This window comes from Manis javanica, chromosome 15 (genome assembly GCF_040802235.1).
Source record: "Manis javanica isolate MJ-LG chromosome 15, MJ_LKY, whole genome shotgun sequence".
In the NCBI taxonomy this organism is placed as follows: Eukaryota; Metazoa; Chordata; class Mammalia; order Pholidota; family Manidae; genus Manis; species Manis javanica.
In genome coordinates, this window is record NC_133170.1 from 25,850,030 (window position 1) to 25,871,288 (window position 21,259).

A 21,259-nucleotide genomic window follows, 5' to 3' on the forward strand; every position below is an offset into this window, starting at 1 on the left:
TAGTCATCTGGCACCAGCGGGTGGGTGTGCCAGTGAGACTTCCGAGAAACCGTGGGGAGCGTGGGAGCCATGGGCGGGGGTAGTTATTAGGCACCAAGAGGGCCGGATTAAGTGTTATGATCTACCCGCCAGTCCGTGGAGGCCGCTCAGGGCACTGATTCCTCCTCTCTCCCTGCCCCGTGCGGGGCTGGGTGAGTGAGTGTGAGTGTGAGCTTGAGGAGCTGGAATCTTCGGAGAAGGTGGGTGTGTCCCCACCCGCCAGGATCGGGTCCTACCAGCCCAGCCCAAACAGGCAGCGGAAGCCGGCTGGGGGCAGTGGCAGAGCCACAAGGAGCTCAGGTAGGGGGGTGTCATGGGCAGGTTGAACCTTCCGGGGGATGCCAGGGGCAGCACCCCTCCTTTAGGAACAGGGGGACATGGGTGGGGATGGAAGTGAGGGTGGGCCATGGGCCCCAGGAAACCTCTCTGAATAGAGTAACAAGCTAAAAGGGGCTGCCTCCAGCAGACAGACCCGCTTGGACACTGCTGGGTGAGGAGGCAGCCAGCACGCAGGGGTAGCTAGAGGCTGGGGTACCCCATTCACCCATTCGGCCCCACTGTCATGTTGAGCCTGGGACTTCCAAGGCCACTTAGGAAGGCCTCAGTAGATGGCTTCCTACCCTTTCCCACTCTCAGATAAGGCTTAACCCCCAACCACTCAGCCCCCAGGCCCAGGCCCCTTGCTGGATGACAATGAAATAATCTGGCTGAAGTCCACTAATGAGTCCACTGATGCACATGTGTTCTTGGCGTTATCTTTTCTGGCTGTCCAAGATGTATTTTACAGGGTCTTGGAGAGACACTGTCTTAACCCAGTGTGTTCATCCATGTAAGGGGATTAGACAAGATGGCCTCCAGCGTTCCAACGGCTGTAGTACGTGGCTCATGAGGGCAGCTGCCTGCTTATTACCTATGTTTATGGGGGCCTCCATGAAGGAGAGGGCCTCCCACCAGGTGTATCTGCACTCCTTTTAGGGCAAGCTGCAGCTGTAGCCCTAAGGGGAGGTGGAGGCAAGTCTTGAAGGGGAAATAGGAACTTACTCATGCCTATAAACTTCACCTCCTGGCCTATCGGAGACACCAGAGGCTGCTGCGTCATTGCCTCTCCCTGTACTGCCCCGGCGTCTACCTCAGTGACACAGAAACCTTGCATGCCTAGGCCCCCGGGGAAGCAGACAGCAGAAAGGGTGAGGGCTGCAGCCAGTGGTGCATGCCAAGTGGTATCTGACTTCAGAGCAAGGTCAGTGGGGCCAAGAGGCTCGGGAGATTCCTCGGAAGCTATGACACCATCCAGGCTCCACCAGAAGGGTGGGTGAGAGGGTCACAGCCCACCTGGAGCACAGGGCTGTGGAGGGCTGACCCCTGCCAAGCGACTTCTTTTGACTGGGACTCTATTTCCTGTTTTTCCAGCTCTGGAAAGCAGGGTGAAGGGAGATATGCAGGTGGCCAGGTGACCCGTACAACCAGGAGACTAACTGGAGCTGCAGGCCGACTGCTCTCTGCCTGTTTCCAGGAGAGAAATGCCGGGAGAGAGGAGGTCAGAATACCCCAGGAGGGAGAAACACAACTGAGGATGATGATGCAAATGCAGGAAGAGAGGCTCAGGTGGGGAAGAGTGGGGAGAGGCTGGAGCAGGAATTTGGCTGAAGGAAGCAGAGCAGGCCTGGACCAGGAAGGAGGGGGCCTGTGCCAGAGGCTCCTGTCCTTGGCAAGGAGGTGGCCCCTGAGGCGGGAGGCAGCATCCAATCACTCTGGTGACTGGTACTATCTCCACCCCACAGACCCCTCAGTCCCAGGACAAGCAATGAGCAGGATACATCTGTGTCCCCAGAGAGCTGCTTGAAAAGCCTCCATATGCATCCAGCTTCTGCTGCAGGCCCAGCACAGTTTGGAGTCATTTGGGGCATCTGAAAATACAGATATTAACAGGTCTTTATATTGGAGCCTTCTGTGGGTAAAGGTGCCTCCTTCCAAAGTTGCCTGAGGGCCTGGCCATGTGGCCTCCAGAATCTAAATGAATTTGGGGCTGTTCCAGAACCATCTTCTGGGGCAAGGAAGATGAAGGAGATCTGAGTTCCTTTCAAACTTCTGAAGGATGTGAATGAATTACTAAAAAGAGGAGAGGAAGAGAGAACAAGGTGTTTGGTGAATGTGTGGGAGGGGCAGGGGGGGCTGCATGGAGAGGGTGGCAGGCAGGAAGAAGCTGGACAAAGCAGAGGTGATTCTCTCCCCTCCCTGCCCCCATCACTGTCCCCTCAACCCCCACCACATGGCCTGTTCCTTTCTCTGCAGCTCCCTCTGCATCATTGGTCAGAGCCAGAAGGGTGGATGCCACGGGCAGGTTGTGTGTAAGAGAGGGAGGGAATGGTCATGATCTTGACTCCTGCCTAGTCTGACTTTCATTCTCACTTCCTGCCTATGGCAGAAAATAGCCCTGCCCCTCTGGCTTATCTCAGCAAAAAGTGGTGCCCAGCCCAGCTCAGAGGGCAATGGGACAGGTCCAAGAGGCCCTGAGGACATAAGGAACCTGGGTCCAGATGTGTGCCTGGGAAGCTGAAGGACAGAGGCCCAGGGAGGAGGCAAGCAGACACGTGCACTCTGGTGCGTGAGTGGTGTGGTGGGCAGTGATGACACGGGGCAGCCCCAGGGCCTCTGTGTGTGCAGTGCTTTCTTCATCCTCCAGTATCTGGGGGCTGGGATATGTTAGTACACCTCTGCAGGGGTCTGTGCTCCCGAAGTTGTCTGATTCTGTCTGTCTGTCTGCATAAGAATATGGATATCCCTAGGCCAGGGGCTATGTCTGCCCTTCCTCCTCTGGCCCAGTTGTCTGTGCCGCAGTGCGTGCGCATTCTTGTGTGTTACTGGGGGTATATATACCTTGGCTTCTATGTTACTAGGAACCATGCATGCACATCTCTTAGCGCACCTATATCTTGCATGTACGTACACATATGTGTAGTGGTATGCTTGTCACCACATCCTTGGGGCAAGGTTAGTCAAGGTTACTGAGCCTATGTGGGCCTCCATGTCCCTCCTTCTCCCTGCTGAAATGAAACTCCAGTGTTCATTCTTTTTGGGGCAGCTGCTGTTCCTCTGCTTTGTACATTTCTCCCATAACTTGACCTCTTCGTCCAGGCAGGACTGTGGAGAGGGCCCAGGCCAACCCTCCCCCACACCTAAAGCCCTCCTCCCGTTTCCTATTCACCTCCTTTTTGGCAGTTTCTCCCATCTTTGCCATCTGGCCTGACACTGTGCCCATTCAGCTCCACCGACAGAAGCCCCAAGGAAGCAGGCAGATGGAGTGGGGACCAGGGCAGGGCCTGGCAGCTCCCAGCACTCAGCTCAGGTCATTCCATGGGAGCCTGTCAGAAAGTGGTAATTTTTGACAAGTAGACTCCAGGGACGTCTTCCCTCTGGAACTGAGTCGTGAGTGCATCGCCATCAGCTCTACTAGAGGATTCCTAACTTTACCTTTAAGTAGCAGCTTACCTAATGCATTTTGGTTTGTAACTTTGTTACAGTGAAAGACCTGGGATACTTGGGAAATAATAATTTATTCACTCATTCTGTTTCTAGTATTTGTGTCCCTCCTAGTTACAAGGAGCTATTGATTCTCCAAATAATTGTTAAGAATAAGAAAGTGGGAGATTAAAGATGGCGGCAGGAGAGAACCATATTAGTATGATGTGACTGGAGCAAAGGAGCATGGGAGGTGGGGCATGTGTCAGAAAAAGAAACTGGTTTTATTTGCTTTTCAGTATGGTTTAGCCCCTTTTTAGTAGTATTTTCATTGCTGACATGGGTATTTTGCAGAGGAAATTTTTTATTCCCTTTAACTACTCTAGAATACCTCTTGCAAGTCTTAGACTGCTGGTGGTTGTGGTTGGAGGGACAGGAAACAAACAAAAAACCCACAAGAAAACTTGTTACAGGCAGATTTCAGGTTTGGGTCCATGTAAGAACTTCAGCAGTTCCTTTTTGAAAGAAGTCCAATGCTTTGGGATAAGTGCTCAGGGTATTTCCCTGAGATGGCATGTGGATAGCCATATCCACAGCATTATTCACGATAGCCAAAAGACAGATGAATGGCTAAACAAAATGTGTATACATATATACAATGGAATGTGTTATTCAGCCATAAAAAGAATGCTAACTTGGATACATGCTACAGCATGAACTGACCTTGAAAACTTGAAGTGTCACAAAAGGACAGATACATGAATCCACTCATATGAATTTTCTAAACAGGCAAATTCATAGAGACAGAAAGTAGAATAGATGTTACAAATTCTGGAAATAGTGGTTACTATTGTGAATGTCCTTCATGTCACTGAATGGTACACTTAACGATGGCTAAATGGTAAATTTTAAGTTATGTATGTTTTATCACACACACCAAAGAGAAGGCACTGGGGGTAGCTACAGAGGGGTGGCTTCTGTGGCCTTAAGGCTTTAAGGAAGGTGGGATCTTGAGACCATGTCCTGTCCTCTGGCTTCTCTCCTTCCTGGCCATCTCCTTTGTCTGCCAGCTTCTCCTGAGGACTGTGGTCTGCTTTACCCCATCCGGGAAGCTCATGAGTCAGAACCTCCTGGAAGGCACCTGGAAAGCACCCCATAGGGCCGCCCCCTGCCTGGCAGGGCTGTGCTGGTGTGCAGTCTGCCTTGGAGAGTCCCACTATGTTATTAAACCAGTTTACAGATGAAGAAACAGAGTTGGAGAGGTGAACAATCAGGCTGAACCCACGTCGCTCTGACCACAGACCCAGCCCTTACTGGAGCAATGGTGGACAGGACTGTACTGAACTCAGGAATTTGAACTTTATTCTTTAGATAATGGGGAGCCAGCAGAGCACCTGCTCCAGGGCAGTCGCTCCCTAGTACTTCTACCTGACATAACATCTGTTTACTTGCACTTTATTACCTGTCTCCCTTCAATGGAATGTGAAGTAGGTGGGGGCAAGGCCATCATTTTGTTCCCTGCTGTGAACATGCCTGGCACCTTCTGAAGATTCAGCAAGCATCTGTAGAAGAACGGAAGGCAGAGAGATTAGATAATAACTACAACTTCAGCACATTACATATATCATCTCATTTAATCTAACAACCTCATGAAGCAAGGACCTCTGTCCTTTTTTCTCCCCAGGTAAGGCAAATGAGGTTCAGAAAGAGTAAGGCACTTTTCTGTGGACAAAACTAGGCAAGTTGGCATATCCAGGATTTAAGCCCAGGCAGTATAACTCTAGAGCCTGGGCATTTAACAGTGAGTTCCAGAACCCTACTGCAGAAAGCTATTTTGGCCGGATGGAAGGTTGGGAGTGAGATGTGAGGCTGAGAAAAGACTCAAGAAGCCAGCCAGTTTAGCTAGATGAACATTTGTGTCTTTGGCCCTGTCCCTGCATTATTTTGAATTCTGGCGTGCTCTCCTATTCCAGGTCTCCACGGCTGATGAAGCAGTGTCCAAAGGCATCGAAGTCCTGGCAGCCATCTACCTGGCAGTCACAACCCACACTCCCATGCCCTGCCTCTGCTGGCTTTGGGACTGTCTCTGGGCAGCCTCCATGCCCCAACCTGGAGAGGGCCACGATGCCAGGACCTTCCTGTGCCCCATGATGCCCCCAGCCTAGCTCCTCCTCCCTCCGGCACCATGTTGGCCAACTCCTCGGCCACCAGTTCCACCAACAGCTCTGTTCCCCCGTGCCCTGACTACCGGCCCACACACCGCCTGCACATGGTGGTCTACAGCCTGGTGCTGGCCGCAGGGCTGCCCCTCAACGCACTGGCTCTCTGGGTCTTCCTGCGCGCGCTGCGCGTGCACTCCGTTGTGAGTGTGTACATGAGCAATCTGGCGGCCAGCGACCTGCTCTTCACCCTCTCGCTGCCCGTGCGCCTCTCCTACTACGCCCTGCACCACTGGCCCTTCTCTGACTTTTTGTGCCAGACGGCAGGTGCCATCTTCCAGATGAACATGTACGGCAGCTGCATCTTCCTGGCCCTCATCAACGTGGACCGCTACGCCGCCATCGTGCACCCGCTGCGGCTGCGCCACCTGCGGCGGCCCCGCGTGGCGCGGCTGCTCTGTCTGGGCGTGTGGGCGCTCATACTGGTGTTCGCAGTGCCCACCGTGCTGGTGCACCGGCCCTCGCCCTGCGGCTACCGTGGCCTCCGGGTGCGTCTGTGCTTCGAGAGCTTCAGCGACGAGCTGTGGAAGGGCAGGCTACTGCCGCTCGTGCTGCTGGCGGAGGCGCTGGGCTTCCTGATGCCTCTGGCGGCCGTGCTCTACTCGTCGGGTCGCGTCTTCTGGACGCTGGCGCGGCCCGACGCCACGCGAAGCCAGCGGCGACGGAAGACAGTGCGCCTCCTGCTGGCCAACCTCGTCATCTTCCTGCTGTGCTTCGTGCCCTACAACTCCACGCTGGCGGTCTACGGGCTGCTGCGGGGCAACCTGGTGGTGGCCAGCAACGCCGCCCGCGACCAAGTGCGCCGGGTGCTGATGGTGATGGTCCTCTTGGCTGGCGCCAACTGCGTGCTGGACCCGCTGGTGTACTACTTTAGCGCCGAGGGCTTCCGCAACACCCTGCGCGGCCTGGGTACCCCGCTCCGGGCCAGGACCTTGGCCACGAACGGGGCTCGGAGCGCGCTGGCCGACAGGCCCTCTGCGATCACCCACAACACCAGGCCGGCTCCCGCCAGTCAGGGGCTGCTCGGGCTCTCCAGCCCTGGGAGGCTCTTCGCCCAGTGCCCGGAGGATTCGGCTCTCTGAAAGCGCAGCTCGCGCTGGGGCGCTCACGCCCACACGCACCCCTCCGCCTCTCACGCTCATAGACCTGCAGAGTGGGCACACGAGGGCGGGGAATTGGGCACTTGGACTTCTGGGTGGCACTCCAGCCCGTAATGCAGAAGAAAACGAAGCGTGGGAGCGAGGGGCACAGGGAAGAAAGCGTGCTGGCGGACATAACCTTTATTTAAACTAGTGGCAATGGTGAGCACGGGGAGGACCCCTTCCAGTACGCAGGAAGTGATGCTGTGAGCCTGCCAACGCAGAGGCAGGCGACTGGGTGAAACGCCCTCGGCGGGGGCATGAAACACTGCCAAGAACTGGTAGATGGAGCAGACAGTGGGTGTCCTGGATATAGACCACAACTGTGCTAGGATGGATGCCACCCACTCTCACTGCCACCTAGGCTTCCCCTGCCCAGCCCTGAGGCATAACGCAAGAGGTTATTGAATAGGGACAGAACTGGTTTCCTTCTCTTTTAGTGACTTGTAACAACTTAGATCTGACACCCAGCACAGGATGGTTGTGGGCAGAGCAAACTGTGAGTTAGAGGGTTTTTTTCCCTCAAAGATTTGTCCCCTGTTCCCATTGCTATAGGACATTCCTTGTCAGCCCACCTCACCCTGCTTTCCAGGCCTCCTCCATTCTAGGTCCTAAACTCACTCACTCTGCCCCTGCTGCTTCATTTAGATTAAGGAGAAAATTCTTTATACTGAAGTAGCAATTCTCAAACGTATGGTCTCCAATCCTTTTACACTCTTAAAAACTGAGGATTCCAAAGAGCTTTTGCTTATGCTTTGTCCTTCCAATACTTATTAGTTAAACTAAAATGTTTTTCACCAATACACATGCCACACTCCCTTAGCTGTGAGAGCAGTAATGTCCTCCCGTTTCATGAAACCTCTGGAAAACTCCACTGTATACGTGTGAGAGAATGAGAGTGATAAGGACAAATGACATCCTAGTAGTATTAGGAAAATACCTTTGATCTCATGAACTTCCTAAAAGAGTTTGTCCCCAGATCACACTCCGAGGACCAGGCTTGTACTAAAGTATTAGAGTTTGTGTGTCACTTTTTACCAGGGCGTTACATTTTTATTTTGGTACTGTGGGGAGTGGGCAATACTCCACAACTCAATTGTTAGTTGTAGTCATTCAGGCTTGGGGTTTCCTGGGGGCACCAGGAGCAGCTGCATATGAAATGGAACTACCTGGGGCTTCCTGGAGCTGCAGCCTGAGGTGCAGGTGGAACTAGTCACACACACTCAGGAGGAGGGGGTGGGCTTCTCCGGGGAGGGAAAGGGCACTATGCCACAGCCGGGCATGAAGAATTTACAGGGAGCAAAGAGCAGACGGGACTAGGCTGGCCGTTCTTAGCAGGCTGGGGGCAAGGGAAATGGGAGACGCTTTAAGGGCCAATACAGTTCCCTTTCCTTGGATGGAATCAGTGGCTGGGAGGGGCTGCAGAATTGGCACTTTGACATCTTGAGACCCTGACATTAGTGAAGAAGTCATTGCCATGGGTGTGTCCTGTATTTCTGTCCCTGTGTCTCTCAATGCTGTTGTGTGTGTCAATGTAAGGGTTTTCCTGTGTGTGTGTGTGTGTGTTTTAGTTTGGAGTAAGCCTTTTGTGTGTCTTTACGTGATTGCTCCAGAATGTGATTTACAGGGGGAAAATGACCTCTGGTGGCCAAACCAGAAAACTGACCCAGATTCCTCAGTGATAGTCTTGAAGTCTGGGCCTTCCACCATCTGGCGGGAGGTTAGAGCTGTGGGCCAGACTCTTACCGCCTGCTGCTCTAGAAGAGTCCTGGTGGTTAGCACCTGCTCCATCCTGCTTCATCCTTAACATTCGGGACCTGTGCCCTCCCAGCTCTGAGAGCCCCAGAGCCTCAGTGTTTTTCCCTATTCAAAGTGAACTAAATTGAGTTTTTAAAAATTACTTGAGTATTTTTATATGCTGATAGGTGAATGATTTCTAAAGTAAAACTCACATAGCAAGTATCTTCTAACATACTATATAATGTACTTATTTATTATAATTTTTATAGTTTATTGTATGCCTCCCCCCCCACCCATAGAATGGAAGGGGGTAGGGCTTAGTTCTCTGATGTATCTCCAGCATCTAGAACAGTGCCTTGCACAAAAGAAGTACTCAATAAATACTTGTTGAATTATAAACAGTTGAATCTTGCTGGAAAGCAGTTTATCATCTAGTGGGGACCATAGAACAAGTTAACAGGAATTACCATTCAAGATGGAAGGTGCAAGAAAGCAGGGTAAGGAACTGGAAGTTAATTTAGTGAGTAATGGGAAGTCCCTAAAGGTTCTTGAGTGAGGTTTTGCTCACCCTGACATACGGTGTGGAATAAACTGTAGAGAACTGAGGTGGGAGAGTCTAAGGGGCAAGAAAGATGGTGAGGGACCTGTGTAAATAGTCCAGCAGAAGTGTGATGGTGGCCTGCACTGGTGGATGGAATGGGCTGTCCCCAGTGTGAAATCTCTGGTATGTAAGCTCGGGGACTCTTTCCCCACATTCAGTATATCCAAAGGGTTTCTATCGTGAAACTGGAGAGACAAGACCAGATTAAGGAGATGTGGCAGGCAGGAATGAACAGAATCTGGCAAGTAAGAGGCTGGGGAAGTTTAAGAAAACTTGTAACCACTGCCATTTTCACAGGATTCTCCAGTGACTGAATGGACAGCACATGGATGTAAAATACGGGCAATCCAGAGCCCTCACCGCAGGCCCTGGGGTCACCCCTGTGAGTTTCAGGCAAATCCCAGGAGGAAGAAGAAAATCTTAGATGGAGAGAGAAGAGCATTAACAAGTTTTAAAAATATTCTCTGTATGCCAGGATCTCAATTTAGTGCTTAAAATGCTCTCTTACTTAATCATTATAATAACCCCCTGAGTTAGGCATGATTATTATCCCCATTTTACAGATGAAACACACTGGCAAAGTTGAGGTCCCAAGGTCACACAGCTGGGAAGTGGCAGAGTATCCATCTGGCTCCCAGACTCTGACTCTCTGCAGTACATCCTGCTGCATCTCCCCTTCCCGGTTCTTCCCACCTCCTTATCCCTGGCCTTAACACCCACCCTTCCCTGGTTTCCTTCTCTTTCCCTTCTCCAGCTGGCCACGTCTGTCACCTTGAATCTCTAACCCACTCACCTGCAGCACACCTGTTGCCTCCCTCTCCACTTGCCTCAGGCCCCTGTGCAAAGATCCTTGTGGCTGTGCGAGTGCTGGAAACTGGGATCACTCAGGGTTCCAGTTGTGTTGGCTCCAAAATGCACCCCATGGAGGGCTCAGAAGGGAGTAACTAGCCAGTGACACAGGTGGACAGGTGGCTCAGCCCTGTGCAGTTGGCCATGACGCCTTTCCCCCATCTGGGACACGCACATCTCCAAGACTGTCCCCCAAGTAAATCGAAGAGGAGACCTCGTTTTGGCTCTCCACAGTCTGTCTTTCCCGTAGGATGTTCCCCCACATGGTAAGGGTAGCTGGGGGAAGAGTAACCATCATTGGTCTTGAAATAAAACAAATTCAGAACCAGAGCACAGGTAAGGGACCCCAAGGGGCAAAGATGCTTCTCTCTTAGCCCTGAAGCAACTCGATGGGACTCCCCCAGGGGATGCCACCGGGGGTCCCTGGAAGAAATGGGGGAGCCTTCTTTATCATTCCTTCAGGAGACCCTGGAGACAAAGGGAGGCTGGGTAACTCTTACCATGCCATGGTTTCCAGAGGAGCACTGAAGGCAATGAAAAGTGGTTTCTCACAAGAGGCTTGAGGAATTCTAAAGGCCCTCAGAATTTTGGAATCAAACAAACCTGGGTATTAATTCCAGCTCTATCATTTCTTGGCAAAGTGACTTCAGCAAGTTACTTAACCTCTCTGAAACTGTTTTCTCCTTTGTGAAATGGGGATCATAGCATCTACTTGCTGGGTGTGAGGGTCAGTGAAGTCACCTTTGGAAGGGACCTGTTCTCCTATAAGGGGGAGCTCTCTTTCCAAGGAGAGTACGGGGAGGAGATGCCCTTGGTAAAAGTCTTTGATGCCCAAGGGTGGTGCTTCTGAAAGACAGCAAGGGCTCCAGGGGAATCCTCACCCAGACAGAGCTGTACCAGCCATCAGAACTAAGGCCAGGGGCTGCGGGAGCGAGTCAGGCTGGGCGGGTTTCCATGGTGCTGGGTCAGGGCAGGGACTGGCCGGTTGCCCTGTGGGGGCACTCGCTCCCCTCTGGGCCCGATGTCCATCCCACACACAGAGGAGTGGGCAGGAAAGTGCAGAAAGAGAAAGGAGAGGGGACATGGGATGAAGAACCCAGCAAAGAGAAAGGGCAAGAGCCCTAGCTGGAGGGGAAGTAAGGGCCCAGGCAGGCACCGGGTGGGGCTGGGAGAGGGGCCCAGGGCAGGAGGGACCGTGCAGGGGGGAGGGGGGAGGGACAGGGAGGGAGACCAGCGGCGCTGACACAGCCTCGATGTGTGGAACGGGCTGGGGTTTGGCCCACAGGTCAGGCGTCTGGCACTATTATGGGATGGAGAGGCCTTAGGAGACAGGAGAGTATTATGGGCTGGAACAGCCTTAGGAGACTGGGGAATATTATGGGCTGGTGAGGCCAGGCTCCAACTGGAGGCGGGAGGAAGGGGTGCGGGGCGGGAAGGAGGGGGTGGTGGTGGAAGGGAATATTATGGGCTGGAGGCCTCCTGCGACCAGAGGCAAGAGTATTATGGGCTGGCAAGGCCTTCGGTGGCCAGCGGGGGGAGCAGCGGGGGATGGCACCGGCTGCATGTGACTGAGGGGGGGGCCAAGTTGGGGGGGTGAGTGGGGGTGGGGGAGCATATTATGGGATAGCTCTTTGTACCTACTGCGGGGACTGCTTCTCCAGAAGATATTATGGGATGTTGTGTGTAGGAGGGGGAGTGGGGCTGGGGGATTATTATGGGATGGTGGTGCAGAATGGGGAGGGCCTGAGCTCTTCACTCCCCCCTTACTACTTAGCCATCCTCTCTAAGGTCTGTCTTCTCAAATGGCCCAAGGGAAACACCTGAGATACACACACACACACACACCACACACACACACACACACACACACACACACACACACACACTCACTCACTCACTTACTTTTGGGCACCTCAACCCATCTTAGGTATCCCCCTCTAACTCACAGCTACCTCCGGGGTGCTGAGTGGGAAAGGCAGCCCCAGGGGAATGGGGAGAAAGCCTTAAAGCACGGTTGTGGTGGCCATTGGACCACACCTCCCCCCTGCAGGGCGTCCTCTTGGCTCCTGTCCCCTTGGGCCACTCTTCTTAGCCTTCTCCCTCCCTTCCACAAAGTGGGGGCCCTTGATCCTCTTCCCCTCCTCCCTCCCCTCCATTTCCTCTCCAGCTCCCTCCACAGCCTTAACCAGTAAAACAGGCGGCCAGCTATTATGGGATGGCTGCTCCCGGCAGCTCTGCAGGGAGGGGGCGGTCACCGCGGAATGTCTCCTGTGGGTGGCTATTATGGGATGGCCGCCTCTCTTTTTTGGGGGGGGTTAGCAAGAAGAAGGATTATTATGGGATGTGCCCTGCACAGCTGGGTGGGGCTGTCCTGGTAGGTGAAGCTCTGGGGAAGGTGGGGGTGGGGAAGGAAAGGAAGGAAGAGGGAGGGAAGGAGCTGGGGAGGGTGGGGTGAGCCCTGGAGCCAGACCTGAGGCCTGGCAAGAGTAACAGGCTGGAGAGGTTCTTCAGTGACAGCTGTTTGAAGGGGCCCCTGCAGGCTAGAGCCAGGCAAATTTGAACCCTGGACACCTGGGTCCTTTCACAGCTGGTGAGCTACAGAGTTGCTGGGTGCAGGGCCTGCAGTGCCTGGCGGTAGTGAGAATGTCTGGGTTCTGGCTGGCAGCCCACCAACAGGAGCAGTGCTCTTGGGTGACCACAGTACCCAGCTACTCCCCTCCCTCTTTGCCATCCTGGATTTGATTGAGCCTTGGGCCCATAGCTCACATCAGGCAAGTAGGCCAGGGCCACTTTGCCACCTTGCAGTCACACCCCAGGAAGAGAGGCTGGGTAGCTCTTGAAGGGCAATGTCTGGCAGCTCACGCCAGAAGCCCTACATGAACTGCATCCTGTCTAGCCATCAGACTGCACCTTTCACAGTGGCTTTTCTTCCTTATGTTGTCTTGCCAAAGCCCCCTTTTGGACAGAGCAGGAGAACACTGGTTTCTGGGGCTTCTGAGCAGATTTTCTGGGGTGCACACAGAACAGCAATGTAGAGAGAGGAACTATATAGAGCATGTGCTGAAAACCCGGTGGACAATCCACTCCAAGTGTTATTCTAGGTTCTTCTGTACCATGGGATGGAAACAGAACTCTAAGGTAACAGGCGAGAGAGACTGTCCCCCTGGGTGCATTAATCAGGAGATTATCCCACCCATAGTCTCTGTGGGCCAATCATGCTAGTAGCTTATTTATAGTTTATCTGGAAGGGTAGCATGGGGCCACGGCCAGGAGGGGAGCAGAGAAAGACCACAAAAGAAACATGCAAGCACACACAACATAGTCCTTCCGGGGTCTCAAGAAGAGAGGAAGGGACTTGTAAACCTTCTCCCTGAAGTGGTATCAGGAGAGGTGGGGAGTAAGAGGAGCGAGTGCATTGTGGGTAGAACCATCCAGGGGGAGGCAGAGGGGAGTAGTGGACAAAAGGTACCACTGTTTGTAATCACAGGCCCAGAGGCTGTGGCTACCCTGTTATAAAACTCTCTTCTTGGCTTATATCATGATTCACTGGTAATGTGGTATATATGTAAGAAGAAAAGGGGCAGATGGAGATACTACGGAAGGGAATTTGAGGCCCAGAGGCAGGCTGGATTCCCTAGAGAAATAGGGAGAGAGGTATCTGGCAGCTCTATTTGTGAAGGAAAGACTCTTGAAAGGAGGTATCTTAAACGAGTTGTCTTCTCTCCCCCAAGTGATGGGCACAGGATGCATTCTTAGTCCTCAGAAGAAGCACGAGAAGGATTTGCGCAAAGGAAGGGGGCCCAAGCTCCATTTCCAGAGAATTCTGTGAGGAAGACTACAGCAGCCTTGTAGGATGAGGGGAATGGCCTGCACGTCACAATGGATGTGGCAAAAGCGTGGTCCCAGGAGTTAAGTTAGGCAGGAGCTGGTGGTAAGACTTCTCAGAGGCAGTGGTGCTCTGCTTGGAAGCAAAGGGATGGTGATTTCCCAAGGCCAGCACTTGCCTCTCCTGAACTTGTCCTTGCCCGTTCTATAGTCCTGAGCTCCCAGAGTCAGGAAGAGTCCTCTGGCCAGGCCCTTTCTCTAGGGAAGTGAGACTAGAAGGGCAGTAAGATGGTGTGAGGTTCATCCCACTCATTTCTGGTCAGGAAGGGCCCCTCCTCGGAGGAAGTTCCAGTTTCTCTTCAACCTGTCCTACAGCCACAGGTCTTGGATCATGTGAAAAAGGCACATGAGAGCAGAGCAAGACATTCTCTCTAGCTTGGGGGTTGGGGGACAGCAAGGCACTGGTGCTGGGACACTGGTTTTCACTCAGGTACTGGTTCCCTGGGGTCAAGAAGAGGGAAAAGTGACAGGTGTATTGGCTCATGTTTGCTGAAGGCTAGGGGGTTTTAGGCTTGGGCTCTCTGACTTTTTGGGGCTGAGTCCCCAGGGTGCCTACACAATTAGGGAAGGGGATGGTGTACATGGGGAGGCAACCTTGGGGCATAATTTAATGAGGAAGGCATTCTGGAATGTTGGTTGTACATGGGTGGGCAGAAATGGTGCACATCATACAACACAAAGTTTTTTGGGGGTGGAGAATGGGGCCTCAACAAGATGAAGATGTGGCAGTTCTAAGTATTATGAGACTTCAGTATATAAAATGAGAAAGTTGCTGAAAATTTTTAGGATGTTGAGAATAAGTAGAATTTGGTATTCAACAATGAGGACAACAATTCTGGCATGTAGATGAGTCTCTCAAGAAGGAAGCACATGATGATATTGTAGGATTTCAGTATTAAAACATCAGACAGATGAACACTGCTTTCCCATCAAACCCTCAGTATGTAGGGAACAGATAGGAGATTATCTTGACCATCTACCTATATCATAAATCTTTTGCAATACCTTCCAGCCTATAGAAGGACCACCAAGAACCTCTACTGGGATACACTCTCTACTGAGACCAGCTGCGGTTTGTTTTACTCTCTGTAGCAGGAAAGTGGGGAATAGCACTCAGTAGTACTCCCTTGCAACCAGACGTTCTATCTCATGTCATAGCTGTTTGGTTGTTGAAGGCAGACATCTGTGGTCTGCATTCCCCCTGGTGCCCAGCTCTGTGCCTCCTGACTAGGTACTCTGTCCACATCTGTTGAATGAATGTGAGTAGCAGTGAGTAGAGGGGGAGCTGGTCTTGGCTCTTGGTATGTATATAGCGGGATCCTCAGTTCCCATCATAACGTCCGTCTGTGGGAGCGGCCTAGGGGTGCTGTGCTGATGCACGGACCACCTGACCTGCAGTGGCAAGCAGGGGTAGGAAGAGGACTGCTGGAATGAGGAATAGACTTTAGATGGACGTTTGTAATTATTATGGGACACTCGTGCATGAACTAAACTTTACGGAAATGGCTCATCTGGCCAGCATGGTGTTTGACTGGTCTTACTCAAAACTTAGAAGAGCTAGAGGTAAACATCTGGAGAATATCTGAATTTTGGTGGGATCGGGTGGGGTCCTAGGTTGACTCTCAGTTCTCTAGTGTCTGGAAATGATGGGATTGAGGGAAGCTAGGGTTGGTCCTACACATCAAAAGGCTTTATGCCAGGATACTGCTTTGGCCCAGAAAGGGATAAAAGTGTATACAGGTTGGCGCAGACAGCGGAGGGAGGGAAGCTGCCTCACCCTTGCTGCTCTGGGCGTCAGAATAGACTGACAGCACCTGGAGAGGGGGAGGTATGAATATGAATATTTTGGGATGCCTGGTGGGACCACCATAGGGGTGGTGGAGTGGAGATGAAGCATTATAGGATGTGAGGATGGGTTGTGTTGAGAGAATTGTGGTGTGTCTGGGGGAACCACAGGATTCCTTGAAATTATTATAGGATATCAGGGTGTGAATGGGGGAGTAAATTTATGGGATATCTTTCCAGTGTTAGAGGAAAGATTAGATGTTCACCTGTAAGGTGACAGTAGAGCTGCTGATCGTTATGGATATCTCTTTGACAGGTGAGGAATGGGTATTATGGGTTGTGGAGCTAGAATGAGTGTGTGAAGGCTAGCGGTGGTGGTGTGAGAATCTAGACCCTAGCCTGCAGGGGCTAGAGCAACTCCAGGGGGTTAGTTATTATGGGATGTCAGTATTGAAAGTAAGAGTGATTATTACAGGACGCGTGTGGGAGGAGGCCCAAGTGTCCCTCGTAGTGTGTGGGGGGTGAGTTTCTGACTATTATGGGATATCAAACTGGGGGTGGATAAAGAGTGGTTATTATGGGATGTCTATAGGGGGGGATGGGAATGAGTATTATGGGATGTAAGTCTGATGTGTTATTATGGGATGGCCACAGGGAGGGAGAGGTGACGAATTATTATGGGATGTTAGTATTAGGGCCCGGAGTGAAGAAGTTGGTAAAGGATGGCTATTATGGGATGTCTGAGGTGGGGAAAGGGTTAGTTGCAAAAGGTCTGCAATGTCATGAGATGTCAACAGCCCTGGCATATATGTGTGTACGGAGTGTGTATGTGTGTCTGTGTGTGAGTGTGGGGTGTCCGTGTGTATTATGGGATGGCCAGGAGGTGGGTGGTTGCCCGGGTGACGCGCGCGCGCGCGCTCCAAGGGGGCGTGGTCAACGGTTGCCTGAGCGACGAGGGGGCGGGGGTTGCCCGGGAGACCTAGGGAGGAGGGTGGCAATAGCAGAAGGGGGGGGTTGGAGTTGGTTGAGGTTATTATGGGCTGTCCGTGGGGGGGCGGGGCCTGTGCGGTGGGATTTCCCGGCCGGTGTTTCGGGCCCTTTAAGAGGCGACGCCGGAGCCGGAGCCATTTTCCCCCCTTCGGCCGTGGCGAGGAGGAGCTGGCGCGGGAGCGACACCGGGCCGGACTCAGCGCGACCTGCGGCGGCTCCGGGGTGAGGAGAGCGCGGGGTTCGCAAAGAGACGCCCCACTCAGTCTGCCAGCCCCGAGGGTCATCCCTCCACCCACCCTTTCCTCAGGCGTCCGCGGACCGCCCCCTGCCCGGGGCAGCCGACCCTTCCTCCTTTTCCCTGCAGGGTGCCCAGCCCCCCACCCTGGCCCGGCCCGGGCGGAGTCTGGCTCCCTGCGGCGCCCACCTCGGGCTTGGTCTCCCACAATGCCCGGCGCCCGCCCCTTGCCCTTTGGTCACTTGCCCCCCGGGACACGTGGCCCGCCCCCCTGTCCGGTGGGCGCGCTCTTGCCCCACCGGGTCCCTGCCTCCAGGCCCCCGGAGCGCTGGAGCCTCCACGCCCCCTCTTCCCCGCGGCTCCTCCGGAGAACCTGAGTTGTCCCAGAGGACAGCCTTTGGAGAGCTGCCTTGTCTGGGGACTGGCCCCTCCCCAGGCGCAGGGAGGCGCCCCCCCACCCCCAAGTGACCTTGTGTCCCCGAGCGTCTCGCCGCTGGCCGCCTCCCCCAGCCACCCCCGCGCCGCGGCCACTCGGACCCTCCCTCCCCCACCCCCGTCACCTCCTGCTCTGTCCAGCCCCGCTTCTCACCCCGCGCCTGCACCAGCCTGCCATGGGGGCGTCGCTCCGTCACATCGGGGGGCTGCAGTTGGGGAGCCAGCTTCCGGGGGCCCCCAGGAGTATGGAACTAAGTTCAGCCTGAGTGGTTCGGGTGCCCCGCTAGGGTGGCGGGGGTGGGGGGGCCGTGGTGGTGGTGGGCGGAAAGAGCGGGGTGGGGTGGGGGAGGGGGCAGTGCGCGTCACTGACTGTTCTCCCTTTCTTTCCCCCCTCCCCCGCACAGTGACTCGGGCCAGTGTAGAGGGCCCCAGGCCGCAGGCAGGAGCAGCTGGGCCAATTCCCTGGCCGGGAGCGGAAGGGGATGGCGTCGGGCCTGGGCTCCCCGTCCCCCTGCTCAGCGGGCAGTGAGGATGAGGATATAGATGCACTTTTGAACAACAGTCTGCCCCCACCCCACCCAGGTAACATCTTCCCCAAGGGCCCAGGGCAGGAAAGAGGCATTGACTCCTCAGTGACTCTTGTGAGGCAGAGTTGAGCTCCTCTCTCGGTGCAGAGTCGGAGCTGGATGTGGAGGGCATCCGAAGGGAGTGGTTCCCTTCTGCAGAGCTCTTGTGGGAGTGGGGTGGAAGCCATGTGCCTCCTGGGCTCCGCGGACCCAGATGCAGGCTTGCTGCACTGTCTTCTGGCATGCTATGCAGTTCCCGGTTGAGGGAGCTCTCTGGGTTGGCAGGCATTATTACCCTGTGCGGGTCCTTGGAGGAATGCAGGTGGCTGAGACCCCTGGAAGCTGTATGGTAGTGGTGGGGGGGTGTTGAGGATAGCTGGGGAGACCCGCGGGGCATTCTGCTGTAGGATTCTGTGGTTGCTGCCGTGGAAAGGAAAGAGGGAGTGCCGGTTGTTGCTCTCTATCTGCTTATTTTTAGCTTCTGATCACTTACCGCTTTTCTGTGCTGTTTCAACTGTGTGAAGTTTGAATTGCGCTCCTCAGCTGGGATCTAGAGCGCTTGTAGCCAGGCAGATTGCTAGAATGTCTTTGAGTGGGGAAATGATGGGGGGCTGGGGTAGGATGGCAGAGCCTGAAGGAGAAACTAGGAGGGGCAAAAGAAGGGAGGGAACACCCTGGACACTTCCTCCCCTGGCAGGTGGACATAATCCTGGCTTTTTTTCCTCGAGGCTTCTGCTTTTGCACGTTGCCTGGGGTTTGCACTGGCAGTGTGAAGTGTTTGTGTAGGTGTGTTGAGGGTTGTCATGCCTGTTTTGGAGTGGCCAAACGCGTATGGTTCTACCACCCTGCCTGATTGGAGTAACCCTTGTCTGTCCTCAAATGATGATTGATGTCATGCTTTAAGCGATGTTTCTTTTGTCTGTCTCCTTCAGAGCCCCTAGCTAAGTTACCTACTTGTTTTCTTGACTGTTTTTACTAGTTTAATTTTTTCTATATTCCATTTTTTCATTCTCTCTACTTATATTTTTCTTTTAATTCTGGAGCCTGCAGGTCCTGTTCTTGTTCCCCATTGAACATCTTTCACTTCTGCCTGCTCTCTCCTTAGCTCCAGTAGCAAGTTGAGGTGGTCTGGGAGAGGTGTTTGCACATTTGGCATTTTCTGAATTGGAAGTCTTCACTTCAATCCCAGGCCACTTAGGAGAGGGGTCATTCTTGTTACTGAGTCCTCAGCTGTTGTGATAAGAAACTGAAGCTGAGTCTCAGCCCTGTAGAGGGCAAGGTGGAAGATTGCCCAGCTGCTGCCCAAGGTGGGGGTGGGGTGGTGGGAGTGGTAAGATGCTCCTGTCTGTTCTGTGAGGAGCCTGAGTAGTGGTGCTATCCAGCCAGTGCTGGTTCCACAGCTTGACTTCTCACTGGCCCTGGGTCTCTGGGTCTGCCCCCGTGTTGACAGGGAGCTGTGCAGGTGCCCAGGGTGAACTCTGCCCCAAGCTGTAGCATGACCCAGTTTTTCCACTTGCCACACCTCATTCCTGCCCCTTTCCCAAATCATCATCTGTATCACAGGCACCTTGCTGCTTGCCATGTCAGTGCAGTAGCTGCCTGAGGAGTCTGGGGGTCTTATGTGGATGGAAGGGTATTCCCCTTTGCCTCTGAGCATTTGTCCTTGTGTCCACTTCCAGCCTTCACAGAGGTGATGAAGAGGAAGAGCCGAGAGACATTGCTGATTGGGGCAGGAGTGGGGCACAAAACGGGATTGCTAGGGAGAAGATGCAGGCTGGTGTTCTATTCCCAAGGGAATGGGAGGAGCTTTCTTGTGCCTGATGCTGGGCTGAGTTGGGGGGAGGCTTGTGGTGCTTTGTCAAGCCTAAGGTCTCCTGTTCCCTGGTATCTGCCTCCCTCAGGAAGGGTGGAGCCAGAGACATTTTAGGGCTAGTTCTGGGGGTCAGGAACTAAGAGCCTGTGTGGGACTTCTTCCAGGAAACATGTCGTCATCCACCACTCTCGAGGTGCTGCTCCTTTTCTCTTGGGGTGAAAATGACTCCCATATGTCGGATAGGTGCCCACCTCTAATCTGAAAGAGGTGGTTTAGGATCTGTGGTCTGGACTCTGGGCTGATGAGGAAATGGAGTGCCAGTGATTTGTCGTGGGCCCCCACTCCTCAAGGTAAATTTTGTGGCACCCAGAAATGTGAGGAGAAGGTTGTGTGCTGTGACCACAGCTCCACTGAGCCTTTTGTTAAATCTCTGATGATTGAAGGACAACTGGCAGAGTGACCCAGTGCCTCCATAATATTACCTTTCATGTGTCTTGGGTTTCCTTGGCTAGGATATTAGAGTGGCCTCTTGAGAACTGTATCATCCCAGAGTAGGTGTTAGGAGAGGTGGCATTTGGACCTGGGACCAGGTAGTAATTTGGGAAGTTGTCTTTGAGGGTAGTCTTTCTCCTGCTACCTCTCTCAACCCCACCCCCTCCCCTGCTACTTCCTGTCTGTCCTATGTTGGCAGCTGGGTGCCCTGGGCTGGCTTCTGCGGTCAGGAGCCATTTTCCCTCTCCTTAGAGGGTGAGGCACTCCCTCCTTCTCTCCACTCCCTGGGTGGGGGTGGCTTGGGAAGAAGGCAAGAGGAGGGAGGAGGGAGCTGGTGTAAGTGTCTGTTACAAAGGAAGCTGCCTCCTGGCCTCCTGTGCCTGTCTGCCCCTTCCCACCTCTCCCTGCCTAGGAAGCTCTCAGTAGTACCCCAGGCTTTGTGTGAGCTCCCAGCCAGAGGAGGAGGTGGAGCCAGAGGGGAGGAGGATGGGGGCGGTGGAGGAGATGGTGACAGCTGGGCTGATTTGGGCCCCTGGGGAGAAGAGCTACTGACCCAGGAGAAGCTGGGAGGGAACAGTAGAGCTGGAGATGGTAAAGGAAATTATGTCTGGGAGTAGGCGTGATGTTGGGCTGGTAACTGAACCTGGGGCTTGGAGTTTCTTGTGGTTTTGAGCAGTGATGACCCAAAGTGGTTGTTAGTGAAGAGTGTGGTTTCTGGGACCCTTGAACTGATACTGTTCTGGGCATGTAGTGAGGGTGTATTCTATAGTTTTTGTGTTCTGGGTAGGACCTTTCATTCACATTCCCTGGTTTATGGAATACCTGGTGGCCAGTTACAGGAGGACTAGACCTGTTTCCCTGATTTAGTTAAGTCTGAGCAGCTTGGTTCAGTTGCACTGGTGAACATATAGAGCGGGCTCCTGTTAGGGCCGAGGGAGGGGAGGCAGGGGTCTGGACAGCTGCCCGAGGTGGGCCTGGCCTGGCCTGGCAGGCCTATTTCAGGTCTATACAG

General features: G+C 53.6%; 2 protein-coding genes and 1 long non-coding RNA gene across 23 annotated transcripts in view; 2 read left to right on the plus strand and 1 right to left on the minus strand.

Annotated features, from left to right (window-relative positions):
- On the plus strand, window positions 1-7,891 carry LPAR5 (lysophosphatidic acid receptor 5). Of its 10 annotated transcripts, none has more exons than XM_017645936.3 (3): window positions 1-339; window positions 1,450-1,644; window positions 5,472-7,891. In XM_017645936.3, exon 3 carries the CDS (start codon window positions 5,684-5,686, stop codon window positions 6,797-6,799), a length of 1,116 nt encoding a protein of 371 aa, XP_017501425.1. In that variant the 5' UTR covers window positions 1-339; window positions 1,450-1,644; window positions 5,472-5,683; the 3' UTR covers window positions 6,800-7,891. The 10 variants fall into 10 exon arrangements, with proteins under 10 accessions (XP_017501425.1, XP_017501427.1, XP_017501423.1 ...); XM_017645938.3 differs by having other exon boundaries at window positions 1,450-1,576; XM_073223609.1 differs by lacking the exon at window positions 1-339 and adding an exon at window positions 360-1,347.
- Window positions 1,824-17,756, minus strand: LOC140846600 (uncharacterized). Its single transcript, XR_012125844.1, has 3 exons — window positions 17,531-17,756; window positions 4,961-5,060; window positions 1,824-1,946 (listed from the first exon to the last, which is right to left on the minus strand). It is a non-coding gene; the product is annotated as an uncharacterized lncRNA (long non-coding RNA).
- The window catches only part of CHD4 (chromodomain helicase DNA binding protein 4), a 25,116-nt gene continuing 20,659 nt past the window's right edge, over window positions 16,803-21,259 (plus strand). For all 12 annotated transcript variants that reach the window (XM_017645894.3, XM_017645895.3, XM_017645896.3 and 9 more), the window contains exons 1-2: window positions 16,803-16,928; window positions 17,781-17,958. In XM_017645894.3, coding sequence (XP_017501383.2) covers window positions 17,859-17,958 — 100 coding nt within the window. In that variant the 5' untranslated portion in view covers window positions 16,803-16,928; window positions 17,781-17,858. The remainder of the gene's footprint in view (window positions 16,929-17,780; window positions 17,959-21,259) is intronic.

Coding starts and splice junctions, on each gene's coding strand:
- LPAR5 (XM_017645936.3), top strand. CDS start 5,684: ATGTTGGCCAACTCCTCGGCCACCAGTTCCACCAACAGCTCTGTTCCC.